At 40.8% G+C, this 20,444-nt stretch overlaps 1 protein-coding gene across 1 annotated transcript; it reads right to left on the reverse strand.

The window, feature by feature from the left end:
- Window positions 1–15,719: 15,719 nt before the first annotated feature.
- Window positions 15,720–16,246, reverse strand: LOC122891442 (mitochondrial import inner membrane translocase subunit TIM14). Its single transcript, XM_044227086.1, has one exon. The coding sequence runs from the start codon at window positions 16,154–16,156 to the stop codon at window positions 15,806–15,808; it is 351 nt and encodes a 116-aa protein (XP_044083021.1). The 5' UTR covers window positions 16,157–16,246; the 3' UTR covers window positions 15,720–15,805.
- Window positions 16,247–20,444: the final 4,198 nt, after the last annotated feature.

Below are 20,444 nucleotides of genomic sequence, written 5' to 3' on the forward strand. Positions count from 1 at the left end.
AGTTCGGCTCTAATCAATTCTGTTTGGTCATCCATGGCTTTCTCCAACCTAGCTATTGCCTGGATAATTGTTAGCCTGAATTCTCTTTCCGACATATTGTCTATGTTGATAGCCGTTAGCTCTGTTGCGGAAGGTCCATCCTCTGTATTTTTCTTCTGTTGGGCATTCCTCCTCCTAGTCATTTTGGTGGGAGAAGACTGAACAGATGTAGCTGGATGTATCAACTCTGGTGCAGTCAAGGTGCACCCTGGAACACTTCCTGATCTCCGTCTCAGAAGCCTCAGTCTGGGTGCAGAAGCTGAATAAATTCCCCCTTGGACGCTGGCAGTGCAGGTTCCAAGTTGCAGACCCTGGGGGCGCAGGATCTTTTGCTTGTCCCCAAAGCCAAGGCAGTGGCGGCTGTCTGGGAGCTCCTGACCGCCAGAGAGGTTCCAAACAGTGATCGCACACTGAGATTTTGCAGCTGGCCGGGGCTGGGAGTGCCCGGCTTGCGCGCACCTCTTTTCAGAGGCGGCTGTGGGTCGGGCGCGCGTCTGGGGCACTGAGAACGGGGCGCTGGTCCGTAAGCCGCAGGCTGGGCTTTTGCGCGCCTCTGTCCGGGGAAGAGTTTCGCGGGCGCGCAGCTTAGACTTTGAAACAATGGCGCGGGTCAAGAAGCGCCCCAGGGCCTTAGAAACCCAGGAGAGCTGGAGCGACGTGCACGCGCATCTCAAGCTTTGTGGTAGGGCTAGCGCGCGTTCTGCAGACCGGCTCCCATCCCCTCACAGGAGCCGGAACCCCGCGCTCTGGGGCACGCTGGCGGCTTAGGGACCAGGAGCCGGTTTCTCCGCCGCACTCTCTCTGCCTCCGCGCCGGGGAGGCCGTCTGGGACCGGGGACTCAAGCCCCTGTCCCTAGCTGCCCCGATTCCCACAATTTGCCCCCGCGATCCTTTGCTCTTTTGGAGTGCTTTCAACCAGTCTCCGAGTTAATGCTGGTCCCCAGACGCAGGGCACTCTCGCTCGTATCGGGGTATTACTTTTGCACCGGTTGCCTCTGGTGGCTCCCTCCCCCTTTTGTTTATCTTCCGATATCAGTCCGCTGTTCCCATTCCGCTTTACCTGCTCACTGGCGTCTTCTGCCCCTGTAGAGATCCAAACGTGTATAATTCTGATCTCAGGCTGATTTCATGGGTGATCAGAGTTCTTTGGTAGGTAATCAGCTCACTTTGGGGTACCAGCTGAAAAGACGCCTCTTCCTAGTACCCCGCCATCTTGTCCCCCCTCATGTAGTTTTTGACAGGATTTAGTTACTTGCAACAGTTGGACTAAGGGTCTTTGTTCCTCCCTGTATAGACATGCCATCTATTGGGTACAGGCAAGTTGATAGGCCAGCCCAATCTCAAGAGGAAGGAATTATACAAAAATATGAATTACACAAGGATAGAAGGCAGGGATCATTGGAACTAACTTTGAGTCTGACTGGCAATGTGGACTGAAATGAGTAAGAGGGTATATGGTTGAATTATTGGGACTACTGCAGTAGTGACCAGTTTTTGCAATTAAGTAATAAGGTGAGTTTTGGATATTTTGAGTTTGGGGGATCTGTAACACACCCATGTTGAGTTGGGTAATACTTGCTGGGGTACAGGTTTCTCATACTTAGTATAATCATCTGGACTAAGAGTAGGAATTGTCGGGGCGCCTGGGTGGCTCAGTGGGTTAAGCCGCTGCCTTCGGCTCAGGTCATGATCTCAGGATCCTGGGATCGAGTCCCGCATCGGGCTCTCTGCTCAGCAGGGAGCCTGCTTCCTCCTCTCTCTCTCTCTGCCTGCCTCTCTGCCTACTTGTGATCTCTCTCTGTCAAATAAATAAATAAAATATTTTAAAATAAAATAAAAAAAAAGAGTAGGAATTGTCACTTCTCAATAGATTATCAAAGTGTTGAAAGTTGATGAGATAACCCAGGGAAGGTGGATAGGTAAAACCCTAAGGCATATTACCATTAAACATAATGGTAGAAACTGTTTTAATAAAGTACCTCCTGAATGTGAATCTCCAGAAATGAGGACTGGTCATACGTATTTTTTTTAAAGCAACACAGGTGATTGTGATGTGCAACCAGATTTGAAAACCACTAAAATGTATTCACTAAAAAACAGACTAAACATATACAATTGATCTTTGAACAGAGCAGGGTTTTTTATATTTGTTTTCATTTTAAAGCTTTCATTTATTTATTTGACAGAGAGAGAGAGAGACAGCAAGAAGAGAGAATATAAGCAGCAAGAGTGGGAGAGGGAGAAGCAGACTTCCCACTGAACAGGGAGCCCAATACAAGGCTTGATCCCAGGACCCTGGGATCATGACCTGAGCTGCAGGCAGACACTTAACTACAGAGCCACCCAGGTGCCCCTGAACAAAGCAGGTTTGAACAGCATGGTCACCTTGTATGCAAAAAAAATTTTTTTTCAATAAAAACAGTACAGTACTATAAATGTATTTTCTTTTCCTCATGATTTTCTTAATAACATTTCCTTTTCCCTAGCTTAACTTATTGTAAGAATACAGGATGTAATACATACTACATATAAAATACGAATTAAATGTTTATGTTATTGGTTAGGTTTCCACTCAACAGTAAGGTATCAGTAGTTAAGTTTCTGTGGATTCAAAAGGTGTATGTGGATTTTCAACTGTTTAGAGGGTCAGTGCCCCTAAGCCCTGCAGTGTTCAAAAATCTACTGCATATACCAAACTTTAATGGTAGTTATTTCCAGGAGGCAGGATTATAGGTGATCTTTATTTTCTCCTTTCTGCTTGCCTGTACTTTCTATCCTGAACATATTTCTTTGATAAAAAGGAAATCCAGTTTCTCCTTTTAAAAACAATTCTCCACAAATAGGGTTTATCTAAGAAGTACAATAAAAGAAATTTTATTAATATAATACATCATATTGAAGGGGTTCAGAACAAGGCTTCCCAAGATGTGCTACTTTGGCATGTGGATTTTGTCAAACTGAAGTCAGTCAAGGCCCAAAGACTCAGAAGGAGGCTTTACCTCTCCTCTTAACTACCTAAAAAATTCAGAGGGATGCCTGGGTGGCTCAGTCAGTTAAGTGTCTGCCTGCGGCTCAGGTCACAATCTTGGGGTTCTGAGATCGAGGCCCTGTTGAGCTCCCTGCTCAGGGAGGAGCCTGTCTCTCCCTCTCTCTCTGCCAACCCCCCCACCCCCCACCATGTGTGAGCGCACATGCTTTCTCTCTTTCTCTGTCAAATAAATAAATAAAATCTTTAGAAAAAAAAAAAAAGAATTTAGAAAGAGGGCCTGGTGGAGAAACAGATAACTACAAAGAATATGTGCCAGATGTGGTAAACCATGGGGAGCTTGGCAAGGCTTGGAGATCAATCTCCTCTCCTGTTCCATTGTGTCTGTATAGCATGGCAAACATTTGTTATCAAACATCTGCTCTTCTCATCTTTCTGTAAATTGTCTTTATCCCTTTTGAAGCCTCTGATTCTACCCCCTGCTCTAGCTCATCATGGCATATAAGCTTCAATTGCCTGACCACATGTGGGTCTCATACGCTCATGAGGCTCCCATACGTACATAATCAAATTTGTTTTTCTCTTGTTAATCTGTCTTAAGTCAATTTACTAGGCCCGCCCAAAGAACCTAGAAGGACAGAGGAAATAGTTTTCCTCTCCAATATTATTAATAGAGTAAAAAGTATATGAGAAACTCTAAACATACCTATTTTTCCCTGTGCAAAGATTTGTATTTTCATGATAACATTCAAGGCTCCTAATGCTGTCACTGAAATAGGAACTGTTTTAAACTATGGGTTGGTATATAAATTAGTACACACCTCCTAAAGAGCAATTAGGCAGTGGGTATCAAGACCCATAAAATTATTTATACTCTTGGATTTAACTTTACTTGAGGAACATATCCACAAATAATCAGAGATATGGATAGAGATTTACCCATACAATGAATTCACAGCCATATTATTGAGGAATAATATTAGCTGCAGGAAGGCTCTAGATGGAGATAGGGACAGTGAAAGGAAGAGCAGTGAAAAATTACCAATAACTGAGGGATAATTGGAAACAGTTAAACAAATGATTCATATACATGCCACTCTGATGTCCTTTAACTTCATACAGGTGAATACAAATGTATTGTGTTTACTGTAATACCATATACATTTACTATAATATGATAACACTCTTTATTATAACACCATATGCTTAGTATTATATACTGTAACCCTATGTAAGTAATATATACTATCTCATGATTATCGTAATACTAGCCTATAAGGCTTCACTGGATGATTATTACTAGGTCAAGACTTCCAGGAATCACTCCCCACAATTATTCCTTCCTTGATTCTGGGACGGGTGAAAGAGGAGACCTAGGAGGAAGATGACCATAGAATTGAGCCCCATAGCCCCTCTGCTCTTCCTTTCACTGTCCTTATCTCCATCTAGAGCCTTCCTGCAGCTAACCTCACTTCTGCTAGCCTCTTCAGAAAGGCTAACTTCTGGCATTCATCTTTGGCCAAGAAAACAGTTCCTTCTACTTCCTTAAGAAGCTACTTTATGGGATTTCCCTTAGAAAAAAAGAGGTTCATAGAAGAGTTCATAGGCCCCAGAGACACAGTTCTTCCCCAGACACCACAGCTTGCCCATGTGAGCAGCTCAGAATAGGGACTATCAAGGTATTGTACCTGGAGCTACTCTGACATTCCAGCCACTGTGCTCTGGCCAACATCCAGATGTCTTCCCTCAGGGTGATTTCACTTGAATTCCCCCTGGAATTCAATATGGCTTCATCCATATGGCTTCCTCTGGGAATCCAGTCCATTACATAGACTGACTTTATTGATGAGCCTCTTTCTGATTTCCTCCCAGAGGCAGCTCAGGGATGTGGCTGGGAACCTTTTTCACTGTCTCTAATGGCACATGACAATTAAGAAGTTCCCTCTGTCCCTCTGTCACTGATGGAGGCTGGTCTTCTCAGAGCATATAGAGAATGTAGGTGGACAAACTCCCTTTCTCCACTGCCTTTTGAATCAGATTTTCAAAAATTATTTTTTCTATTTTGTATTATATATACCATTCACATGCATATGTGTACATCTCTAAGTAATAATTTTTTTTTTCATTCTAAGTTACTTTTTTGGGATAAAGAACAACCCAAACCTCAATTATAGTCAATTAAGAACACATAACCAAGAGAATATTTACTCACCCACGTAATACATATTATATTTTACTTACAATGTATATATTGTGAGTGCTACTAAAATGAATAGAAGAATGATCCCTACTCACAAGTACAGGAGGAAGAGGTGAGCAAAAATAATTGTGATATAATATGATACAAATTAAGTGTTATATGAGCAGCACAAATAATGAAATATGATGGTCACTGAATGGAAAAAGAATTTTGAAAGAATGATTAAAAAAAGCTTCCTGGAGGTGGGCCAGCATTAAATTAAGTGTAAGTAGAAATGTTTCAAGAGTAGGCTGAGAGTAGGTTGAACTTTAATTTTTTGTTTTTTGTTTTAAAGTAACCTAAAGGTTTATACACTATATTTTATAAATAAAAATGTGGTTCTGAGTTTTATTAGTTGGGACTCTTTTGGTTGCAGATTTTGGAAACCCAACTTGAACTTTCTGGTTTAGGGGATAACAAGAATTGACTGGTTTTTGGAGGAATGCTGGAGACATCTCAGGTGATCACAGAAAGGATTAAGGACAGAGATCTATTATGACTGGTCCTGTTTTTAATCAAGTAACAATCCTCCACCAATCCATAGAGGCTGAGCCTGCGGACATGTTTTAAAAAATGGCAGCTCATAGAAACAACACTAAAATGAAGGAAACACTTTATAAAAGGTATTCTGCATGCTCAAACTGTAAACTTTTAGTTCTTCATCTTATAAGACTCCTCTTAGAGAATTATTCAACATCACATACAGATGGTTGGCCTCCCTGCTTCTATTTCAGATTTGCATACATGACAAAAATCAACCTGTGCTCTAAGGGGGGGGGAGAACATCTCAGACATTGCTGAAAGTACAGAGAAATCCCATGAACAAATTTCCCAAAGATCACCAAAAATATTTAATGTAATCTATTTCCTGCAACAACATTTAAAACAAATAGATACTCATGCCTCCTTTAATTTCTCCAGTTCTACAATCAGGCCATGAAAAATGCCAAGTTTCACACTGGCCTGTTCAATGGATGTCTGAAAAAGTTAAACAAAATTTTATTTAACATCCATTTCACCCAGTTAAATCTAGAGACAACTGCCCTTGGCTCCTAGTGTTTCACTGTTCCCAGATTAGGACCTCATATAACTAAGATGCTCAGTGAGACTGATTAGCCTGGGGTCTTCTAACCCCCAGATAATGCTATGCCTATTGATATTCACTTTTATAAAGTAAGAGGGACATTAAAAATTATGCCTATTAGGGAACAGCAGGCTTTGCTCTGATGAATATCAGCAGCACATGGTCATTACTAGCACTCCTTTGAGTTTTTCTGAGATAATTATAGGGCTGGAGGCTCAGCACATAGCACCACAAACACTCTCAGATTGTTCCCTCAGCCCTCAAAGTAGAGTTGCCAGATTTAGCAAATAAAAGTACATGACATCCGGTTAAAGTTGAATGTCAGATAAATAAATATTCTTCAGTAGAATTATGTCCCATGCAATATTTGAGATATACTTCTACTAAAAATTTAATCGTTATCTGAAATTCAACTTTAGGCTGGGCGTCCTGTATTTTATCCTGCAACCCTGCCCTCCAAAGTCTCTTTGATACCACCTTTAGTCCTCTTCTCTAAATACTATTTTTAGCACAAACAGCCTCCAAAAATTAAATTTCAAGAAGCTTTTTATCTAAATCCCATAAGCTATTTTGGGGGGATGGGTAGAGTGTGAGGGAGAGACAGCATCTTAAAGCAAACTCCACACCCAGCACGGAGCCCTACACAGGGCACAATCTCACAACCCTGAGATCACAACTTGAGCCAAAATCAAGAGTAAGACACTTAACTGCCTGAGCCACCCCACAAGCTTTTTACTTTCACCATTCTGTGGTCCCCAAACTGAATTCGGAGGCCCAAAGGATGATAGAAAAGAAGGAAAGCAATAAATAAATAAATAATTTATTTTCTCTTTCAAATAATTCCTTCTCCCCCTGTGCCACTTGATCCCCCAAATAAAGTACTAACCAATGTTAGTACATTGCCCACTGTAAGTACTGCTAGTGATTCCTTGGGGTTAGACCTATTTACAGTGCAGTTTATATACAGTGGCAATCTTCCACAGAAGCATGCTGTTGTTATTTCCTAATATACCTGACAGAGCCTGCTGGCAACACCAAGTATGTCCTTACCAGGATGCCTGGAGCCTAACACAGAGAAATGCCATGGCCACAGCAGCTCACTGTTCATATATCATAAGCATGTGCACATCCTTACAATAGGCCTGCCACAAGGAAAGGAGGAGACCATACATCACCTCTCAACATCTAGAATTTATATTTAAACCTACCCTTGCAGTGTCAGGTCTGGGAGGTCCTTGTATTAAACCCAAATCATAAAATACTTGAAGAAAGAACATGAAAACCGTAACTCTTCCTTCTACTCAACACCTCTGTGTTGACACTTCTGTGTCAGAATTCTTACTAGTTTTTGTTGAAGGCAGTGTATGTGTAGGCACTTAGAGGGTTACAGTTAACCAAGAAAAATAATACAATTCCAGAATGGGAGGACAAAAACATCTCACCAACGACCTTAACAAAGAGAGTTCAAAAACAAACCCCCAGGTCCCATTTGTCAGTTGGTCACAAATGTAACTGCTGGGGCCCCAACAAGTGATTCAGAAGGCTGAAAGATAAAAGGAATGAATGAGGCATTTATCCGTCCTTCCTGTACTTAATGGGGTATTTTATGTGTTGCAGAGTAATCAAACAATCAATGAAGAAATTTAGGAAAATTTCTGCTAATAATAAATGCAGAAGGAATGATAGAACCAGAAAATCAACATTTTACAAGCCCTTTAATGAAACAGTGGACCTAGTTAACAATCAACAAGAAACAGAAACTTTATAATGGAAGGTGAGGCTGGCACACTTATCCCCACTCATGGATTTCAGCATCACTTCAAGTGGGACAACCAGACCTATGGCTTCACGAAATGAAGCAGCAAGAAGGACACAGCATCACCCAGGAAAAAGTATGGCCTGAAAACTGGACTTAAATCTAACTGAACCTTAGGGTCATTATATCATCCTCTCACGTGCGTGCATGTGTGTGTGTGTGTGTGTGTGTGTGTTAAATTTTACATTAAAAAAAAAGTATTCAGAATGTTCTTAGAACCTTATTTTTGACCTTTGTTTTAAACCCTTCTAAGGTGCATTATTAGTTCCCTTCACCATCCTGAACACAGCTGAATCTTTCTTTGATGACAGAGGTCAGCATTTCATCCTTATTACAAGTATTACAAGCTTCAAGTAGGAGTTTCCATAGCTACTGATTTAAATCATGTAAGGGACGCTGAACTGAATCTGTACTAATCCCAGAATATTTATTCATTGATTATAAATAGCTTTTAGGATCTTTCATGTACTCCATATTGTCACCATATATTTTCTTGATATTTGACCTTTTTCTGATAACATTTTTTAAAATATTCAAAACCACAGTGAGTGTTGCGAGGGAGCTGGGACTACTGAATCATTGTGGTTAACCGGATTCTGGTTATAGGAGGCTTACATTATACAAAAGAACTTATGGCAGTGATAGGGGAGCTTGGTCATGACAACATTCTGTAAGACTGCTGTTAGCCGCTCTTCCCACTCCACGTGCCTGACCCATGGCTGAAACGGGATCCGTTGTTTGCATGTCGTAAAAGCAGGTGAGGTTACCGTCAGACTTCATGAAGTTAACAATCACATTGAGAATGACTGAACTTCATTCACACACAAATACAAAGGAAAGAGGGTAGGGTTCCAAAAGAAACACCTTGTTCTTTCTTACGGAAAAAAATTGCTAAAACTGCTCAGCCACGGAGGGTAGGGGATTGTGCTTCTGACATAATCTGAATTTCATTTTTCCTCCAACTTCACCAACCTATTCTTATTCTACCCTGGTCCACAGTGGAATAGCTGCAATTCTCATCAGCGTCCTTTTGTTAAATTTCTCAACCCGCTTCAGAGTTCACTTTATGCATTCTCATGATCAATCATTTTGCGGAGAATACTTTGCTTCCTGCCAATACCCTCTGTAATGTGCTGGTTGCCTACATTCTGTGAAAACCCCTGCAATACATTGTTTGTCTCAGTTTACAATGTATTAGGATTCACTGCCTGTCTAACCTCTGAGATGTCGGTGGACTCTTGTGTTTTTCGTCGGCCAGGGGCAAAGGAAAGAGAAGGGTTTGTTTGTTGTTTATTTCTACTTCTGTTTTTATTTTACATTTGTGGGAAGGGCAACTTCCTGATTGGAGTTCCTGCTGAAAATAGACTTTTTTCTTCCTTAGTTCATTTCTGATCCAGCGCTGTTAGTCTTGAACACACCCACCTTCCCCTCTGGATGCCATCACACGAGCAGGTTGATGTTTCTTAGCTTGTCATGCCCAATACTGAATAGACTTCAACAGTAACCTTCCTGAGTTTGGTTTTGCTTTTTCAGATTCCACAAACTACTGAAACTTTGCTTACGGGCAGAAGTAGAGATCAAGTCTTTAAGAAAGAAAAGGAAGTTCTACAAAACCCAGAGCTGAGTTTAATAGAAAAGAATCCCTGTCACTGTGATCTTCGCCCTTTTCTGATAAGACTGAAATGAAGACCTCTTGCCTCTTTCTTTCTTAAACACTCCCTTTCTACCCCCACCCAACCAACCCCATTTCTCAGCCATAATAATCCAAAGATTAAGACAACCAAGCATCTGCTACTCAAGAGGTACAATAGGTAGAAGACTCAAGTTAAAGGCCTATTTAAAAAAAAAAAAAAAAAAAAGTCATCACCTAGAAAGAATATGGTAAATTCAGAGGGAAGATACCTAAGTGCTAACAGGTACCTACAGAGAAATGAGGGCAGAGAACAAGAGTTCAGGAGAATAACTGAAGACTTCATAAAAAAGAGAACAATTATGTTGCAGACAGAAGAGGCCCAGAATCTATAATAAAAATGAAAAAACCAGGGAACAAGAAAATGGGTCCAAAACCAGGAACCATCAACAGTCTGACTATATTGAGAGAAAAAAGTGGGAATGGGGAAGCTGCATGAGTGAATGGAAATCACCCAAATACAGACCCTGAGAAAGTTATCTCTCTCTAATGATCCATGTCTCTGGCCAGAGGAAGAAAGGACATTCAGAAGAAACTAGATAGACCCTTCTCCTCAAGATGATAAAGGAAAGTTAAAGATAGAAACAGCTGTTTAACTTGCTGTTTAAGAGTAGAAGCAGGGTGAACTAACCAGCATTCATAACTGGAGGGGACAAAACCTAGAGAAGAGGCTGTGGCCCAAAGAGGAGATAAATTGATGCCATTACAGGTGCAGCAGGGATGGGACTAAATGTTCTGGTCTTGAGGGGGTGAAGTGAAATATTGGTGGGATGACCCCAAGCCTTCTCGTTCCAGGGGTCTTCAGTTCTGCACCCAAGTTTTGAGGGTAGTCTGAGCTGTAATGGGTGGAAGAAGGGTTAGGGAGCTACCAAGGAGGTAGAGGGAAACAGAGGAAGAACAAGGTGACCCAGATCAATTTTGACGGGGAAAAAAAACGTCTTTCTTCCTTCCTCAAGAGAACGAATATAAAGTTACCCAGTGCTATGACCTGTTTACACTTAGACCTACAGCCAACATTCATTTGTAAATGGTTACTGATCACCAACTATATTCAAGGCACTATAGTCAAAGTGGGAATCAACAAAAATAACCAAGAAGGTGACACTGAAAAAAATGAAATAAGAGAGTAATTAACTTCTAAGCTGGAATATTAGTCTCAGATTATGAACAATATTTGTCTCTATCACCTGACTGAAACACAGATTCTATTATCCATGCGTCTTGCCAAGTATCCAATGAACAAGCATGCTTAACATCTACTATATGCCAAGACTTATACCAGATGGTTCAAATAGAAAAATGTCAGATATGGTACCTGACATGAATAGCTCTTCCCAGAAGGGAACAAGAAAAAAAAAATTAAAAACCAACATTACAATCCACATAAGCACAAATCACACAGAGACCCAACGGATGATATGAGAGCCCAGGATAAGAACTTTACCTCCAGATGGTAAAAGGGGAGGGAGGTATTCCAGTCAGAGAGAACAGCATGTACAAAGAGTAGCACAAGAGAAACAGCATGGTATAGTCATAGAGGAGTAAGTAGTCTTCTGTGGCTGGAGTCCTGGAAGCACAAAAGTGAGCAAATTAGATAAGAGGAAGATTTCTCAACCACAGCACTATAGACATTTTAGACTCTAGGCTTCTCTGCTGCAGAAGGTGCCCCGTGCACTGTAAGATGCACCCCTGACCTCTATCCACTAGACACCAGAAACACACACGCACAACCATAGTGACAATCAAAAATGTTACACAGACATTGTCAACTGTCCACTGGGAGGCAAAACTGGTTGAGAATCACTGGATTAGAGATAAAGAAATGGGTCAATCTCTGAATGGCTTTGCATAGGGTTTGGATGTTCTCTCTAAACACTGAAAACCATGGAAGGAATTCACCCGATCATACAGGTCCTTGAGATCCATCACTTTCATACAGAGGATCTGCAGAGAGACAAAGCTGGAGACAAAGTAAGAGAGCCCAGTTAGAAAGAGGCTACTGCAGTGGTCCAGGCAAGGGAGCATGCAAGCCTGAACTGAGGCAACAACAGGGGGACCAGAGAAAGGAGGGCAGAAGGTAAGAGAGAGATGATAACGTGTCATGTTTCCCTGACTTCTTGGTTAAAATAATCACCAAAGAGCATACACACTAAATCTTAAAATGATTATAACTGGTAAACAGATTTACAGTGTAGTGATAGAAAAATGAATACTTTATGAGCTTCCCTGAGAAAACATTCCTGCTTCTTCAAAAATAATTTCACATTAAAATTAATACATTCATTTATTTAACAACACTATTAACTCCTGGGCTAGCAGAAAATAAGAGAAACTATGTGTAAACATATGTAGAGTTCGTGTAGGAAACAAAAGCACGAGACTTGCTGGGTTGGTAACTTGTGAAATCTGAAGAAACCTCAATCCTCTCACTCTCTAGGCTGTTTCAGAACCTTATCCATCCCAAGGACAAGGAAAAAAAAAAAAAAAAAGCAAACAACACTGCCTTTTTTCAAGGAGCTGCTCTTCCTTGTACATATCCAAGCACATTCTGTTTGTGAACTTATACAGAATCATCTGTCCAATGATCTCAAAGTGTCAAGACATTTCAGAAGCCCATTAATTGTGTTTCCTCTGAGAGCACCTTTACGTGAGAAAATTAAACTGCTTTTTGTAGGGACGACTGTCAGACTGTGACATACACATATACCACTTACCATTGCTTCGATTCCTACTGAGATGCGCAAAAGCAACAGCAGAAAAAGGGTAGCTCGTGGCAACAGCACCAAATTCCACATGCTGGGCTGGGCAATCAGACAGCACACCTGGTGGTCTTGCTAATGCCACTTCCAACCTTCTCCCAGCACCACACCCAAATCATATGTCCACTGTCTTCTCCGTATCAGCTCTGTGTGACCAAAACAAAAAGCCCTGCATTCATGGATGCTGTCATACAAATGAAAATTAGAGCAAAACCACAGCGAATAAGTTAGCCAGCCTTGAATATCTCTCTAGTAGGAGAAGCACTGAATTGGCTAAATTAACATTTTTCTCCTTCAAAATCTTTTTTATTCCCCTACCTCTTCTATTTCATTTTCGACACCCAGGTAACTGACTTATTAACCAATCTCTCTGAAGACTGCTGGTTCTTCCAATGAGACTGTTACAGAAAAAGCTTATTCTGCCCAAACTTACTATTACTGGAACACCTCAGGAGACATAACATTTATAAACTTCCTGTCACCCAATGTGCTGTTCAGAAGCCATTCATTTTAACTTAATTTGCAGGACTGAAAGTCTCAGGCTCACTTGCTATATAAAAAGTGACTTTTTAAGCTATTCCCCATTATCATTTTGCCTCCTGCCAATGGTACAAAGTTAAAGAATACCACGGAGCTGAAAAACCTTTGTTTGTAGTTAAACAATAAGCTCCAAGACAGTTCTTACCTGGAAGGCAACCTTTTCCCCTTTTCAAAATCTAATAATAATATCAATATAGCAAGTTACTACTTTTCTGAGGATGCTGATATTGGTGAAGTACTACTTTAGGGTCAATGAATACCTCATGGAAATGCTGCTGCCCCTCGGAACAATTTGTTACTTAAACTGTAACCCCTGGAGGATTTTACTAGTTGCCAAGCACATTTAGATATGGCCTTAAGAAATACATACACTGTCAACAGATCTTTGGGGAGAAGGACGATACACAACCGTGAAGCTGGGCAGCTGGGGATGCCCGGCTCGCTCAGGGCGGAGGGCCGCCCCTTCACAGAAGCCGGGCAGCCGGGAACGCCTGGCCAGCCCAGGGCGGAACGCTGCCTGCTTCAGGGAAGCCGAGCACCCAGGAACACCCGGTCAGCTCAGGGCGGAACGAAAACCACCTGCTTCCCTTTTCTGTTATGGCTCCTTTCTCTTCCCAGAAGCGCCTGTTGTTAGTGAGATGAGCCCTTTGAATGTGCTTGGTTAACTATAAAGTTTACCCTCCTCCTTGCTTGTCTGCAGGACGTGACTAACGTTTGACCTTCATCAGTCCTTCTGTTGGCTACTGTTTCTATCTAATAAAAGTGAGACTGTGGAGTTGCTCGCGGCAGCCGTCCTTCTCAACTGTTGTCCGCTGCTCCCAGTCTCTTGCCGCTGACTTGTTTGTGCCTAATTCTTCTCCCGTCGCCGACTGGAAGCGGCAGGAAATCTTTTAAAAATGTAGTTTAAGGATCATTTTTCCTGCCACATAATATTCATCTATTTCTTCTAATATTAAGCTGCTTTTTAAAATTTATGTGTAGAAAACCGCACTGCTTACTGCCAGAAAAGTCTCCAACTGTTTGTATAGAAGTTACATACCAGAGGTGCCTGGGTGGCTCAGTCAATTAAGCATCCAACTCTTGTTATCAGCTCAGGTCATGATCTCAGGGTTGTGAGATCAAGTCCCGTTTCAGACTCCAAGGTGGGCGTCCAGCAAGCTCAAGAGTCACTCTCTCCTCCCCTCCCCACCTTGTCCTAACCCTCCACCCCCCCAAAAAAAGTTATGTACCACTTTGTGAAATGGTAATGGATACTAATCACATGACTCACATGTCCTTCTCCCAGGAGAAATAGCCAATTTGCAACCAAATATTATCAATGTCATTAAGATCCTAGGGTCATATATTCGGGAAGAGATACAAGATTCTTTCCCACTAAGTTTGAAGCGCCACACCAACCTTCTTAAGCCAGACAAACAGAATCACATCATTTGGACAATGGTGTTGCATTCACTTTATTGCTTCCCTGAAACGATGTCTGCAAGATCACCAATGGCCTCCTTCTTGCTAAATCTGTCCACTGGACACTTTTCAAGTCTTTACCTTAATTAACCTTTACCTTTTCTCTCCTTCTATCCTCTCTTGTTGCACTACTTTTTAGAAATTTCCTCAACTTTTTCTCCCAATTATTTTGGTGAACGTTTTATTTGAGCAATCATCTCTAATTTCCAAGTGTTCCTCTTTGTCTCTGGATTTTTCATTTTCATGGCATCTTGTTCTCCTTTTATGAAGGGAATAGTTTCCTTAAATCTAAGGACAACAGTTCTCACTGTTGTTTTTTTTTGTTTTTTAGTTTTGCTAATTATGTTTAAGCTTGATAACAAATGCAACAACTTACATTAAAAAACCCTCAATAATTTATAAACTTTCAGTTTAAGTGGCTAGTTCAACGTAAATACTTGATTAGAAACGCCTCTGCTGTCTAATCTTACACTGTTAACAGTTTTTAATGTATTAAATCTAAGTTCTGTCAATTACATTAGGGATATAGTTATATTTCTTAACGTCAAAGCTGTGGCTAAACTCACTCTTAAATTAAGGTTCCAAAGCAGTGGGGTTGATTTTCTGAACTTTGAGCAGCCGTTTCTCCCAATAAGATGAATCCCTCCTATAACAACCTCTGTACATTCCTTCATAGGATCACTGTATTTTAATTACCAATTTTTCAGTGTATCATTAGATTGGGGGCTCCTTCAAAGCCAGAGAAGGTCTATTTCTATTCAAATGGTATCTATAATAACTGAATGTTAAGTCCAAATATTCTATATGTGATTTAAAATTCTCGCATTCAAAGAAAAAACTTCTGGGCGCCTGGGTGGCTCAGTGGGTTAAGCCGCTGCCTTCGGCTCAGGTCATGATCTCAGGGTCCTGGGATCGAGTCCCGCATCGGGCTCTCTGCTCAGCAGGGAGCCTGCTTCCCTCTCTCTCTCTCTCTGCCTGCCTCTCCGTCTACTTGTAATTTCTCTCTGTCAAATAAATAAATAAAATCTTTAAAAAAAAAAAAAAGAAAGAAAGAAAAAACTTCTACCAATCCTTTGGTTTAGTTTGTAGTAAATCATTTTTAAAATTTGTAGCTTTGAGGCATTTTATTATAAAAAGCTAACACTCATATACATAAACTAACAAGAACTTAAAATTCATCACAGATTTACTTCATTTTTTAGCTTGACCTTCTAGTAAGTCTTTAGCTTCATTGATTTTGGCTGCTATATAAGGAGATCCTCCCTTGTCTGGGTGATTTAAAAGCATAATTCGTCGATGAGCATCTCTTATTTTTCCTTTATTGGCAGTAGGACTTATGCCTAGTATTAATGCTGCTTCTCGTTTTGTCATTTTGGGTTCAAACCCACCTCTATAATAGCCACCACTGAAGGCAGATTTTGGTAGACTCTGAAAAACTTGTTTTACTTGAGGCTCCATATGTTTCATGGCTTGCAAAACATAACGGCCTGCAAATCCTGCAGCAGCAATGGTCAGTCCAACTGCTACCACTGTACTTGCCATGGCTCTGGCTTGGCTCCCTGGCCTCCACTGAGAGTGCGGTTCATCCCAGCCCCAAGGCCGCGGCCACCAATTCCCACTCCTCCAACAGACAGCAACAAGGCCACCCCAAACAGATACAAACCGCCCAGACACAGGATCCTCTCACTGTTGTTTTTAAATTCTTTTTAGTTCCCGGGATTCTCTTTTTCTTCAGGGGTCAGTTTTCTATGATTATCTTTCACTCTTTTCTTTTCCATGTTTGTGAACCTCCTCAAATATAAAGCTGACCAGGAGCAGAATTTGCCAATTCACAGGCTTCCCCTTGGGGTGAAGAGAAGAGAACCAGATATATTTATGGGCCATCAAATTGACATGATGTGAAGGGCTCTCCTCCAGAATGATAACACCCACCGTAACAGCTCAAGTTCTCTCAAAATACTGGTTCAATTTCTTTAGAAAAGAATACCCTGGGTTTTTAGTGTATTGCTGTTACTGTTTTTGCCTAGAGAAAAATGTTTAGTTGCTAAACCTTCTGAAGAAAAAAAGGAGACTATGTGTCCTTATTTAAACAGGCCTTTAAAGATAAACCTTCAATTCTCTGCTTTCTGTACCTTCACTCCCACTCTCTGTACCTGCTATCTCTGAACTTGCAATCTAGATCTTTTCTGGAACATTTTAGGCAGGCCAGCTCCTTTCTGGGCTGCAACCTCTTCTGCAGATATTATGGCTGACATTTGCTCTGCTCTGCTCAACCAATCCTTAATTTGTTTTGGAGCAGTAGAATCAGTATCTTTGTTATTTCTTCCCTTGTAAGTTAGGAACATCAGTATTGTGTCTTTCCTGACTACTTGTCAGTCTTTGCTAATGCAAGATGAGATCTGAAATTTGAAATCCACATAATTATTGTCTTGTATGTGTATTTTCTCATTCTAGCCATTAACAAACATACCTTTAACAATTGTAACATGTGTGATTACTTTCTGAATCTTTGTATATTTGAAAATGGTTTTCTGCAGCTTTCACACATTGATAAAAACTTGGATGCATACTTTGGCCAAACTTTTTTTTTTCCTCATAGTTCTATTACTATGTAGCGCTTCATATTATAGAGGTTACTATATTATAGAGGTTTAGTATAATAGAGGTGAAATCTGAATTCAGCTTGATTTTTGATCCTCTGTATGAGAACTTCCAGGAATTCAGGGTTTTGCATCAATGTTTTGTCTATGAAGTTCAAACATTTCTGTAAGGACATGTTGGAAAGCAAGTCTTACTCTACTTATTCTCTCTGGGAATTACTGAGGGCTACCAAATGCTGACTCAATCCTTCTTCCACTTGGGAAAGTTTCCTTCTTTATATCTATTATTAATACTTGGATACCACTGATACTCTAGATACTCATGGTTTCATTATCTATTCTTGGTCTTCCATACTGATCGACTTTGCTATCAGTGTATGTTCATCTCTTGGGTGATTTCCTCTGTATTCTAAAGGTGATGTTCAACTCTCTTTTCATAGTAACAGATGCCATTTTTTTTTCAATTTATTTATTTTCAGAAAAACAGTATTCATTATTTTTTCACCACACCCAGTGCTCCATGGAAGCCGTGCCCTCTATAATACCCACCACCTGGTACCCCAACCTCCCACCCCCTGCCACTTCAAACCCCTCAGATTGTTTCTCAGAGTCCATAGTCTCTCATGGTTCATCTCCCCTTCCAATTTACCCAAATTCCCTTCTCCTCTCTAATGCCATTTTTTTTGCACTCTCAGTTATGTTCTTTCTTCTTTCTGAAAAACATTTCAAAATGTTCTTCTGTTTCCTTTAATCATTTTTCAAAGTATACTTTCCATCTATATTTTCAGGGCAATGGTCCTTTTTTCTCAAGTTACAGAAACTTTCTAAAGACCCCATGCTGGTTTTGTTTGTTTGTCTGTTTGCTCATCCTTTACTGAAGAAAGTTTTATCTGGCTTCTTTCTTCTGAAGGATAAATTGCAAATATCGCTCTTAATCCTGTGAACTCTTCCCACCCCGAATAAATACTTCCTGCATTTCCTGTCACGTGTATGCTAACAGAATTCTCCTCTCAGATCTCAACATGGGAAAAAAGGTGATCATTTATACACACACATACACATCTATATTGTAAACTAATATGTAGACTATATTTCATTTTTCAAGATTATCATGAAAACATCTACCCTCCAACACACTCTTCTGCAATGTAACCTTACCTCCACCACCCCCATCAAGAGGAGGAGTCTAAAAAAAAAAAAAAAAAGAGGAGGAGTCTAATACTCCTCCCTTGAATATGGACTGACCTTAGTGATTCATTTCTGTCAACAAATGGAACAGAAGTAACTACTTCATGATTTCTGAAACTAGACTGTGTCAGAAAAGGCCATGTATCTTCCATCTGCTTAATCTCCAGATTCTCCCATTTGGAACCCAGCTGCCATGCTGTGAGAACTCTGAGTCACATGGAGAGGCCATATACAGATGCTCTGGTTGACATTTTCAATGGAGCCCAACCTTTAAGTCATCTCAACCGAGGTGTCAAACATGTGAGTGAAGAAGCCTCAAGATCATTTTGCCCTCAGCCATTTGGAGATCTCATTCACTGTGGAGAGAGATTAGCCACCTAAATTACTAATTCACAGAATCCATGAGCATAATTCAATGGTTGCTGCTTAAGCCACTAAGTGTGGGGAAAGTCTGTTACTCAGCTATTTCCTTACACAACGCAGCCATTAATACAGTGTAATTTGGGGGCGCCTGGGTGGCTCAGTGGGTTAAGCCTCTGCCTTCGGCTCAGGTCACGATCTCAGGGTCCTGGGATCGAGCCCCACATTGGGTTCTCTGGTCAGCGGGGAGCCTGCTTCCCCCTCTCTCTCTACCTTCCTCTCTGCCTACTTGTGAAGTCTCTCTCTCTGTCAAACAAAGAAATAAAATCTTAAAAAAAAAAAATACAGTGTAATTTTGATAGGGCAAGAAGAAATCAACTCTTGGTCCTGCTGTTTGGTGTATATTGCTAGTTATTAGACTCTGAGAAAGTTTAAAGAAGGCTAAAACTCCTACTTTACTATCTCTTCTTATCTCTCTCTTTTCTATGGCTGACTTCATGCCCCAGGATATAATGTTTCGTTGTCAGCTTCAACAGTCAGCCTTTTGCATGACTGAAAAGACAGAAAGGTCATTTTTGCCTCAGAAAGGAATTCCCATGTGCTGAGGCTTATTCACATGGCTTTCTCAGTGGTATGGGCCTCGTGGGGCATCAGTGGCTTCAGTGGAGGCCCCTCACTGTCTTTTCCCTCTCTGGCCCTGCCAATCTGTTTTGGGGGTTAAACATGCAAAATGAAAAAAGAAATACAAAATGTGTTCAACATTATAGTTGTTTCATTCCCATCCCAGCTTCACGGTTAGTGAAAATAGGCCCCATCAACTGATAAGCCATGAAGCTTCAATATGGATAAAGAGTTTTCTTAGAGCAAGACATTCTACATAGTAAGAAAATTATTTTTATTATTTAAAATTTTTGAGGCAACTGACTGAATAGTGTTTCCCCCTGAAGGACATAAATTTTGTCCTATTAGATCACCTGCAGAGTAAACATAGCTTAGCACTCTGTCACAAACATGGCACCAACTCAAATATAAAATGTCAAAGAGGTACCACAGGACCGTATAATTCACTCTTGAAAAAGCACTGTCTCTACGACTCATAAATACATTACACCTTCTGTGAACCTTTATTATTTTTAACCCAGACCGTATCTTGGGAGTGACTTGTTTCAAAAGTTTATGACTCACCATGTAAAGTAATGTTTTCTTCTATTTGTTCTAAATTTCTCCTCTTTCAGGCTTCAAAGAGTCTTCCTGCCCATCCTTGTGCTTTGGAATTTGGTGAACACAAACATACTGATGCCCTTTGTGGCTTCATCGACTTTGATCATCTCCCCATACACCCTTCATCTCTGTGAGCTGAAAGTCTTAATCTTCTTAGTTTGACCTCATGTTTCAGCCCACATATTCCCTTAATTCTTTCATCTGCCCTTTACTGGCCCTTCTAAGAATCGTATTTCTTTGTTAAGGGGTACTGGCCTTGGACACTATTTCAAGAGCAGGTGTTTCCAGCCTTATCTTTAACTCTCTCCAGTGGGCTATTCAATCAAGCATGCTTATATGTTTTCAGGAGGGTGGGAGCAAACTGGAAGGGAAAAATATTTCAAAGTCAATGTCAGAGCACAGTTTGGAAATATTTTGTCGCCCAAATGATGCAAGGGAAAACTACTCCCTGGGCTCCTTTA

This window comes from Neovison vison, chromosome 12 (genome assembly GCF_020171115.1).
Source record: "Neovison vison isolate M4711 chromosome 12, ASM_NN_V1, whole genome shotgun sequence".
Taxonomy (NCBI): domain Eukaryota; kingdom Metazoa; phylum Chordata; class Mammalia; order Carnivora; family Mustelidae; genus Neogale; species Neogale vison.